Source organism: Typha angustifolia, chromosome 14 (assembly GCF_048772165.1).
Source record: "Typha angustifolia cultivar Huaian chromosome 14, ASM4877216v1, whole genome shotgun sequence".
Taxonomy (NCBI): Eukaryota; Viridiplantae; Streptophyta; class Magnoliopsida; order Poales; family Typhaceae; genus Typha; species Typha angustifolia.
The window spans coordinates 4,148,649-4,160,146 of record NC_133252.1 but is presented as its reverse complement, the minus strand read 5'-3'; the positions used below and the strand labels follow the sequence as shown (position 1 = coordinate 4,160,146).

Below are 11,498 nucleotides of genomic sequence, written 5' to 3'. Positions count from 1 at the left end.
AAGGCTTGGTAACAAAGGTTGAGGCGAGGCGAGGCCCAGTAACGGAGGTTGAGGCGAGGCAAGGCGATGGTGCAGCAATGGAGACCGAGGCAATACATGGTGAGGCGATGGCATGGTGACGGAGGCTACGAGCCTATGACAAATGGCGAGGCACAACTACGGAGGCCGAGGTGAGGCGAGGCGTGGCAACAGAGATAGCAAGGAACAGATGGGTAGAGAGCGGAGCCGATTAGATTCGCAATCTTCAGATCCGATTGTCGTGACACAAAGGTTGAGAATGGGATCGGGTGGGTACCATGGTGCTTAGACAGTAGCGATGACCGGCGGCAGCACGGATGAGGCATGGGTGGTAGCAGGGGAGAAAAGAGAACTAAAGAGGAAGGGGAAGGAGTTGAGGGAGGAAGCGAGAGGGCAAAGAAGAGAGAAAAGGAGGAGAGGACCCACTATGGGGAGAGGAGGAAGCAAGCCGTCGGAGGCGGGGGGAAAACCCTCTTAGCGAGAGGAGAAAAAGCTGAACCCTAGCAGAGCACTCTGTTAGGGCAGCAACAATGTAATTGGGCCAAAGATAATTAAAAATGATAAAGTTATTGTATGAATTTTGTATTCGAGTTGGATACACTGATTGGTCCTATAGTTATTTTTTTTAGAAAAATTTTCCCTCGGAGAAGAGGTGTGAGCTCAATCTATGTTGCACTAAAGTAGAGTTAAAATAAATTCATGCACTGACACATCCATTTAACAACCCTATATCACATACATAACCAATCATTCTTCTATTTTAATAGTAGGAATATACATAACACATCTATACATTATCCTATAAAGAGCCACACAATCTGCAAAAGATAATACTTTAGAAATCCTTATAAAAGATTTTACATATGAATATTAGAAATTAGCATCTCTTTCTCTGCTAAAAGATTGCTCATGAGCACATAATGTCTACTAATCAAATGACATTACAAGGAGTAGTTTGTCTTCTAATCTGATAATAATGTATGCTATTAACCCTAAAATGATAAAAAAAAATATCCTACATTTTATTTTTATTATCGCTTGCACCCCATTTTATAGTATTTATTATTTAATCGTTGCATTTTCGATTTAATGCCTCAGAAATATTTTGAGTTAAATTTAACTTGACCATGGAAAAGATCTTAAATATCTAAATAATCCCTCCTCCAACCTAGATAATTATCGCTTCCTTCCTCGGCCGACCATCACCTTCGTCTCCTTCCAACGATGCTTCGTCTCCTTCCTCGATGCTGGACCAACAATCTAGTACCGGTCACCATCTCTACCTTCTTTTTATCTCCCTAGAATATATCCTTGCACCTTATAAAGGAACCAAATTTGCCATAAAACTCATCACCAGGAGCAACTCCTTGTCCTATTCCTTCACCACCAGTGCTCACGCCAACCCCGTCGTTCTCTCCCTCTCCTCCTCCTCCACCATTAAAGGTAGAGCAAGCTTCTCGACCACATTCGCTCCCCGAACAAGGCCTTGTCCGCCGTCGCCCGGTATTTCGCGTCCCACTCAGATTTCAGTTGTAAATCTTGATGTAACTAAATCACGGGGAAGGAAAAACTGGGAGCTATGAACGTCGGAGGACGTGAGAGTGGGGTCGATGTCATGAGATCGGTTTGGGAACCTACAGAGACGGGGAGGTGAGAAGGGAGGAGGAGGAGGGAGTTGGCACGAGGAGTAGAGAGAGAGAGGGAGGGATGAGGTGAGTTTGAAAGCTCAAAGAGCTCTCACGGTGGAAGAGAGAAGGGTTTTAGAGTAGAGAAATGGAGAGAAGTTGAGAAAGACATATAGTTATGCTAATTAATGTATATAATTACATTTAGTTAAGCAAATTAATCTTGGCATATATTTATGCTGTCTTAACTGCTCAATTTCCCTAGTCAATAGCAAAACACCCTAGTTGCTAAGTAATGTGTTTTACCAAGCTAAAAGGACGGAATGAGGTTCACTCTAAATGAGAGAAATGATATGTTTATTTGAAATACTTGATCAAATAAATAAATGAGAAACTTCTTACAAGCATCTAATGTTTTGCTTCTATTATCACCAACACCTATTGTATAAATCATTCGACTCTTATATTTTGCTTTTAATACCTAAAATATATTCTATAACTAGTGTTCTTAATGGTCATTGCTATATTAATAAGTCACCTATAGATACAAAATGACCTTAAGACCCTTAAATAAATTTTTTTACCTTTTGTTCTTAATTATCATTCGAGCACTATATATATATATATGATTCGGCTTTTTTATTTTGCTTTTAATGCGTAAAAAATAAGGAGGGTTAATTTTATCCTAACATTAACTAACAAAATAGAATACGTTACTTTTGTAACTAAAAAACTAAAATACCTAAGATGCCCCTATTTAAATTTAGAATCTATTTTTTTGTTTATTTATACCTTTAACTAAAATATTTATTTAAGGCATCCAAGGGTATAAATGTTATTTTATATCTATAGTTACTTTTAACTTATCAGTATGGTAACTGACTGTTAAGAAAATTAATAAGAGAATATTTTTAAGGCATTTTAAGTGAAATGCAGGAATAGATATCCATAATGGTAGAGTGTGATCCACAATATAAGTGAAATATCAGGTGTGTTTGATAAAGTTTTCCAAATTTTAAAATAAAATGAGGGGCACTTTAGGTATTTTAAATTTTTATTTTTATTTTTAAAACTAATGGAATATATATTTCATTCTATTAACTTATGCTACATTAAACTTAAGGGATAATTCCCTTTTTACCCTCTAAACTATCACTCATTTTCATAATAACTCTTTGAACTATTTTTTTGATACACACTAATCTCTTAAACTATCAGAAATATCTTACTTGACCCATTCCGTTAAGATTTACTTACCTATTTCAATCCATAAAATATCACGTGATAGTCGCATGACAAATATATGATAATTTTATCCCTCATGTGCATGTGCAAGTCACATGTAGATTAAAGAAAATTTTAGGTTGACAAAAATACCTCTCCTTCTCCTCTCCTTCCATAGCTGTAGGGCTCTCGGGTGGGCATCATCCTTTCCACCTCACGTCGGAAGAAGTCATCGTCCAACAACTAGCTTCTCCTCCCCGTTGGAATCGATTTGGCTCCGCTTTGCCTCCTACCTCAACCACATCTTCTCCCGCCTCGATAACCACGTAACTCGGCCTTCCGCTGTCACCAACGAAGAGGTAAGGTCTCCTTCCTCGTCATCGTCAACCTTAAGGTCTCAGCTAGGTCGAAGCCTTACAGTGCCGTGTTCTACCTCCCCTCTAACTCCCTTCTCACCTGATTTATCCACTGCAACAATGCGTTCTGAAATACCTGATTCAATATTGCACCTCCCTGTCTCCTATTGAGGGCTTAAAGGCCTCCTCGAGGGCTCGAATGTTGGTGGCCCACGCCAGCCCATCGACGAAGCAACGGTAATTAACCTCAGACGCCATCAAAGAGGGAAAGAAATGAAACCCATCTCCGCTAACCTCGTTGACTCCCATATTGGCGCAATGTTGGGGAAATCATCACTGTCACCAACACAAATGAAGAGGTAGAGAAGAGAGAAGGATGAGCGCCGGATATCCTTCCGTCGATCCATCTCAGGTGGTGGACCTTTACTTCCATCGCCTTAGTGTTGAGAATCTTAACATTGTCAACATGTAGTGCCTCAAGTGGGATGCCATTGGCCGCCAAATCACCTCCTCCACTTATGTCGACCCCAAGGCCGCCGACCGCGGCTTCTCTGTCAGCCTCAGTCGTCTTTGCTTTGACTTTATGCACGGCGAGACCAGCACCGAGCTTGACAAGCTCAGGCATGACCTTGAAACCCTAAGTCAACCAACCTTCGTCAACCTCATCTGCTGCGAAACCACGGCTGACCACCCTAGGTCATACCGTCGGGATGGGATGTGCTCAAAGAGGAGATGGACGAAGGATTTTTGTTTGGAAGGGGATTAGAGCAGAGGGCAATGAAGGAATTTAAAAAAATTAAATATTTTATTTTAGTTAAGCCACTTAATTATCCCATCATTATAAGTGGAGGGGTAATTTGGTCAATTTATCAATTCCATTAACGACGCTAGGGGTGTGAGGTATTTCTTATAGTTCAGGGGTTAGTGTGTACCAAAAAAAAAGTTCAGAAATTTAAGAAAAATATAGAGATGGAATGATAAATATATATAGTAGGATGTCGACCATAATAAAACCAAAATATAGGGTGTTTCGATAAAATCTGGTCGGATTGGTGGGGGCTTAAGTTGACCCTGACGATCACAAGCCGATCCATTATATGCACGGACACGACTCGGGCCCAAACCCAGCCGAGTCAACCACCGAGTCGGCGAGTCCGCAAGTTGCAAGCCCTCCTAATTTGAATTCATTTGGAGCGGGGAGAAGCCAAAAACAATCATATGATGTTGACATCCAAAGGATTCAAAATAAAGGGAGAAATACGCCCTAAACTGAAACCCTCGTGACTACCAACCTCAAATTCGAATTCCTGCCCTAATTTTCCGCATCTATACTTCTTTCCATCTCTCATCTCCCCCGGCGATCTCGGAGATCCGGCTGCCGGATAGTGGGGTCCTTGGTGGCTGATCCGGCGAACCCCTGAAGGTAGTGTCTTTCTCTATCTACACTCTCTCTTCTCTCTCTCTACTCTTTTATTCCTTATCTCGTCCCTCCTTCTCTCTCCTCCCCTTTGCTTTAGAAACCCCACTTGGAGTTAACTTGTAGTTGTAGTTGCTCCCGTAGAATGCAGCAAAAATGACATTTTTGTGTTGTTAATCTAGCACAGGGCGTTAATGTTGGAAGAATTTTCTATTCTGATGAAAAGCTTCTGTTTTTGGAAGTGCCCTGGGTCTTCTTTTATTTGTGATTGGTGGTTCTCTTGTCGGTTTAAGGATTCGCTGGTTGTTTACTTGTTTCTTGTAAGATTTATGGTTCATTAGTAGTGTGCGTGACAGGCGTCTGAGCTGCTTGATGACGTTTGAAGAGTAAAAGAGTACTTTTTCTGTACTAAGGCAAGAAAAGGAGACTGTTTCCTAGGTTTGGAAGCCATCCAGTTAATAAGTCTGCCTTTTGAGGGATGGAGAATTGAAGAATTTGACAATTCAAGATTGTATTCAAATTCTATTTTATCATCAATTCGTCATGCAAGCTTTTCACCAACGACATAGGATCAAGTAGGGTCGGCAAATCTTTATAATCACATGCAGATATTTTCTATTCATATGTGGCGATATCCATATAATGGAGAATAGGGTTCAGGAATGGTTATAGAACGGATCTTATAACTCCATCTTCTTCTGTCTTCATGGATGCAATTACGATGCTGCCTCCCACAAAGATGTGAGGATCTCCCAAGTTGGCACCTTGTCTGCACATGCCCCTTAGCATGTGCCACTGATTAGGTTGTAGTATATGGGTAACCCTAAACTCTAAACACTAGGTGGGAGGTTGGAGGTCAGTCAAGAAACGTTCCCAGTTAGGTGCTCTTCCATTGTGACATTATAAGAGAAAGCTAAGATAAAAAAAAGAAGACTTAGCAAGTATTCACTAGAAATACTGCTCCTTTATGCTTGAAAATTTATGGAGGATTAGAAATTTAGAATGACCTAAGTATATTATTGAATCTCATAATGCCTTTTCACAGGTTTGAAATGCTGTTTTACAATTATAGCCTCTTGCATCTGGATTTGATGATACTGGGCCTAAGATCATCCTTTTTATCTTAAAAGAGCAATATTTTGTTCGTTAGGATTTCAACAAATAATGATCAATAATGTTATCTATTGAGGGATTGTTGAATCATGAATGTGACAGTAAGTCTTGCCATAATGTTCTGGTGGCATGAGACTGTGCCCAGCAATTTATTCTCTAAAAATTGGGATAAGGTTGCATTCATCTTGCTCTCCAACCACGTACCCACAATAGCAACATGCTGCAGAATGCTCTTTTTTATGCAAGTGGCTTATTTACAATCAGAGTGGCAAGGTAGGGTAAATGAAAAGAAATCAACGGCATGGTGTTTTATTTTGCACTTATAAAACTGGAGAAGAATAGGGCCTGAAACCTTTTGGCGTTGCTCTAACCATTCAAATAAATGTGTGTGTAAACAACCGAACCGTGAGGACATTTTCATATTCTTAATAATCTCCACTATTTTAAGTGTAACTATTTGTTTCTTTGTTCAGATCTTCTAGAATTCTTAGATGGATGCATACTCCAAACTGGTTTCTTCTTGCTCTTCTTTACGTCTAAATTGTTATTATTTCAACCATTGCTCCTGTTCAATGTACGATAAGCATACCCTTGTGAGAAGAGTTACACTCATAGGACTGAAAAGTGAAAAGTTGCAATATATCTCCCCTCCCTGATTGTTTGGTCAAACTAACTCACACCCGCCATGTGGTAAATGCTGTAAGTATTCCTCTTAATAGGGGATTCTTCTTTTCTTCTTCTAATAGGGGTGCCTTGTAGCTTATCTGGAAACTTTCACTTTACTACTAAATATGCACGTGCTAATATGTTTAAGGTTTGGGGTCTTTAGTTATATTCTTTGTTCATATTCCTATTCTGTTCCTATACTTAGTAGCTTCATTCTCCAGGAAGTGGCACCTGGAAAGTTAAAATCCTTGAGCATGAAAGAAAGTGAGGTGCTTGGGTATGATCTTAGTGAGAAAGGATCTTCTCAAGTTACAGCTGCAACTGCCTCTCTGACTTCAAATCGCCTTGAACCAGTGACAAAAGGCCATAGTCCTCTTGAACAGGATGTTGCCTATTTGAACAAGAGTCATGCTGGCAGTGTGAAGTCTTCTACAGTCCATGGCTATGGTGCTCCTTCAGAATGTGATAAAGAGAATAATAAACTGTGTTTTCCAAAGAAAGTTGATGAAGAACGTGCAGTGCATAAGATGAATTCAGGGATCCTAGGACTCGACCTTAATGCTGTAGATACTTCGAGTATAGTTGATTACAATCCCTTCTGTCCTTTCAAAAAATTGGGGCAGTTGAAGTCTGCAGATAGCTTGGAGTGTGGTAGCACTACTGGCCCTGTGGAAGAGAGTGAACCTCTGAAAATGTGGAAAGAAATGAAACAGAACGGCTTCCTTTCATCTTTGCATGGAGGCGTACAAGAGTCCAAGCAGCGTGGCCGCCAGCCTAGAAAGAAAAAGGATGACGGATGCAAGAAGAAAACTGAATTTGCAAGGAAAGAGCAGGTTAACAGGTTCATGAAAGTTGCTGCACCTAGTGGGCTTCTTTCTGGACTAAACCCTGGTATCATAAACCATGTCAGAAATAGCAAGCAAGTTCGCTCTATAATAGAGGCTATAGTGCGGTCAGAGAAGCATGATACTCTAGAACAAAGTAGGTTAGACCAAACAGGACCAGGAAGTAAAGAACATATTGGAAGAGGGAAAGAGCATAACATTGCGCATACTTCATTAAATACTCCATGCAGTCTACCATTAAATAAACCATTTGTTCCTCCAGAGCGCAGAATGGAGATCAATCAACTGAGTATGGCTGAACAGAGGTTCTACCATGGAAAACCTACTCCCCCACAGTTAATTGAAGAGGACGAAAATGAGCGGCTGAAGCTGAAACTCGCATCAACTGTAACTACATGCACATCTGCTGACAATTTCTCGGCTAGTACAGACAACATTACCTCTTTATCTTTAAAAGGTATATCTTAAATCTTAGGTCTTAAGTTCTTCTCTTTGATTTTCTTATAAATTATAGTGCAAAACAAAAAATTATATTATGGTGAGTACAAAGACTTTTAGAAGCCCGTGGACTTTGCAATGCATGTTCTGTTGACAGCCAACAATGAGCTAATGTGACAGTACATTACATTGACAGCTGCTACTGTTGCATCTCAATGGTTGGAGCTACTTCAACATGACATTAAAGGGCGTCTTGATGGTAACTATTTGTTTAACATTTTCTTGGGGTTTGCTGAAGCATCTTCTTATCACATTATCTTTTATTTGTTATGTGTAAAGCACTGAAGCGTAGTAAGAAGAGAGTAAGGAACGTTATACACACAGAACTGCCTTACCTACTATCAACTGAGCTCTCATCAAGCCAAGAAAATGTGCCCTCGATGACTCATTCTTTGGAGGCTGGATGTTCAGAAGAAGCAATCTCAGAGACTCATGCGGCACAATGGAGGTCTCTTTTCATTGAGATGGATAAAACATTGCACGAGGAGGCAAGAGGCCTTGTGAGTACTGAGACCAGATTTTGTGGTTTTGTCCTCTGCACACACTATCATGTGAAAGAATCATTATAATTTGTCTTTTATTAGTCATCACCTACTTTTTAAATTTATACCACTGTTACTTTTAGAATTGTAGATCCTTTTCTGTAAACTTTGGCTGTTATTTCTTTCATGATCTTGGTAGAAAGAGAGAGCTTTTTCTGGATTGTGCTTTGATCATATTTTTAAATCTAGATAGTACATGCTTTGGATTGATCTCCTGGTTCTTTTAAACATTTAGCTATCAAAAGATTCCTCTCTGTAGTATGTTCAAGTGATTCTTATACTTGATAGCTGCATACTAAGAATCCTTGTAAAACACTTTCTCCTATGATGCAGTGTTTACGTAACTTATGTTAAAGTGATGGACGAGTAATCATGCTTCCTTCTGTCTCAGGAGAGCTGGTTGAGACAAGTTCAAGAAATGCGAGTGCATTGTGAGAAGGGTCTGAAATATGCTGGTGTGGAGGTTCTCCCCCAATTGGAATCGATAGATGATTTAAGGTTGTTAGATTTTGGCTCCCTTTTACAGCTTGTTCTTCTGTTCTTAGCTTTCTGCTTCTAGTGGTGATATGATTTACTCTACACCAGCATACCCGCACAATTGTAAATGAAATGTCTAAAATCAAGTAGAATGTGAGCAGGATGTTACAGCTTCTTTATGCATTTTTGGTTTTTTTTTTTTGAAGTAATAGAACTTAGTGTAGACCTGCATAGCTGTACAATCTATAAATGTTTGGGTCACTTCTAAATCAAGTAGAATTTTATCAGGATGTTAATATCTGGCTGCCTAATGGGCCAAAAGTCCAAAAAGTGGCTTCAACTTATTTATTCTGCTTCTTCTAGTTATTTTCGACAACAACATTTAGCCATGTCCTCAGTACTCATCAAATTAGCTGATCAAGCTGCTTCCTTTTTTTACAGTAAGCTGAAGAAATCAGAAGCATTTGAGCATGATTGTGCAGTAAAGGCAGCTGCTGCATCTATCTACTCTACTTGCAACTTGATCATGACAACTGAGAATATCCCATGATGCTGATCATGTCTGACCATTCTTTCATGTACTCTATTTATGATGTGCATTGTTCAGTTGTTTGTGTTCTTGGTCAATTATCATGTTGGTCTGATAGGATTAAAGTTCTTTTCAGTTTCCTGATGTATTACAAGATGTAACAATTGTTTACTGCTTGGATCAGTAACTTCATAATTTTATCTGGAAAGAGTTAAAATTTTGCTCTTCTTACAAATTTCAATCCTTCAGTGTGAAATTGTACCTACATATTCATCTGAGTAGACTTAAAACGAGTTCCAGTAAACTTGGTTTTCTGGTCAAAAATTGCCAATGGAATAGTGCCCAAAATAATGGCATTTTGGCGGAACTGGAATCTCTGTTGCTTGTATACATAATTATATAGCTTTTCAATTCCAGCTCTTTGTTTTTTAATAAACTAAAATTAATTCATGTTCCTCGTAGGATCGAAATGTAGATGCAATTATTTCATACCCTTAATCATGGGTGCTGCTAAGTGGAGTTTTTGACCAAAAATTTCATTTTGGTATACATGCATAGAGCTCATAAATCATAATTTAGACAAGACACCAAAAAACAAAATTTGAAACTTTGATGACATAACACAAATAATTTTGTAGAAACATATGAATACCTAACTACAAGTAATGTTCCAACAAAAAAAAAAAAAAAAACTATAACATATAACGCATACATACTTTAATAACTATTACATTCACAGTAAACAATTATAGTTGAATATATATGAACATCTATGATTTCATTTGCACAAAGATCAAATACAAATAAATATATATGCAGAAACCTACACAATAAAGAATTAAGAATAACATAGTTTTTCGCTCTAAAACATAGTATATAACATTCCCTTTTCTTCGGTTTTTCGAAACCTACAAAAATAGTTGTTTGTTTTCAGATAATCCAATTTATAGTGAGATTACTTTTATTTTCACTTAATCATTTTACCATACAAATCATTCAACACGTATTTATAGCATTTAAGAATTTATATTATAACAATACCATCAACCAATATGTATGATAGTTGTCTAAATAACTTTATTTTGATCAACTCTCTGAACTTGTTCTATCACTGAAACATTTGGCCATTCTTTTTACAAACTTCCATTAAATATATAGCTAGTACTTAGAAGTCCAAATTCCATATAAAATGTTTTATCCCTCAAAACATGGATATAAGGTCTTTGATCAAACACACATAATAGGGAATTCAAATTGAGGAACACAATCAATACCCACAATATTCTAGACATTGTAGGAACCACAAATATCTAGATTGTTTAATCATGTATGATATTCTTAAAGCTAAAATAGATAAACAAGAAAATCTTATCCCAAAATCCTAAAAGATAGTTATTTATACTATTGAACTTATGTTGCTAGCCTTTTAACATAAAATATACTTATAAAGATGGAGTGTGGACAACGATAAACATTGTAGATATATCCCTACTATTTTTGCCTTGGCCATTGGATCAATTATTAGTCTAAGTTATTAATTCGGGCTAGGTCAGGTTAATAGGCTGCCTAAATCTTTTGAATCCTCAATAAAATTATTAGGCTTCTTCTTAATCTTTAAACATCTTAAAAAAATCTTTGCACCTCCCAACATGGCTCCTTTTACTCCCCTTAGCTTATTAGTCTTTGGCTTATTAGTCTTTGATACGATCTCACCACAAGTGTCGAGTAAGTTAGGAGTGGATCTAATATAGAAACCCTAATTCTATCTTTAAGCATCGGCTACTATTTATCTCCACGAGCCACCCACTCGTACAGCCGCACTCTCCTACCTCACAGCTGTCCGCCACCCTCTGATGATTGTCGCAAAGTTGATATTTCTATTTTTGTCCAATTTCGGTCTTTCTCTATTATTTCATCATATTTTTTCACCTTGACATCAAAACCATTTCGTTCAAAAGCCATTAGATTCGAGACTCCAGAGGCTATCACCTATAAGTTTTTTAGAATCTTCATACAAACGGATTAGTCCAAATCTTGTCTGTAATAGTAGTATTAGAGCTACCATTCTTTAACCGATGGTGACCTAGCACCACTGGCCACCACAGTCGGCCACCATGGAATCACTACCCTCATGGCAAATATTGCCAAACCGTGAGAGAGCTAGAGAGGACCATCAAACCATGGCCAC

At 38.3% G+C, this 11,498-nt stretch overlaps 1 protein-coding gene across 1 annotated transcript; it reads left to right on the top strand.

Moving 5' to 3' along the window:
- Positions 1 to 4,463: 4,463 nt before the first annotated feature.
- On the top strand, positions 4,464 to 9,545 carry LOC140776266 (uncharacterized). The gene is made up of 6 exons (XM_073119912.1): positions 4,464 to 4,646; positions 6,641 to 7,721; positions 7,899 to 7,961; positions 8,042 to 8,262; positions 8,696 to 8,802; positions 9,223 to 9,545. Exons 2-6 carry the CDS (start codon positions 6,674 to 6,676, stop codon positions 9,329 to 9,331), a joined length of 1,548 nt encoding a protein of 515 aa, XP_072976013.1. The 5' UTR covers positions 4,464 to 4,646; positions 6,641 to 6,673; the 3' UTR covers positions 9,332 to 9,545.
- The last annotated feature ends 1,953 nt before the right edge of the window (positions 9,546 to 11,498 follow it).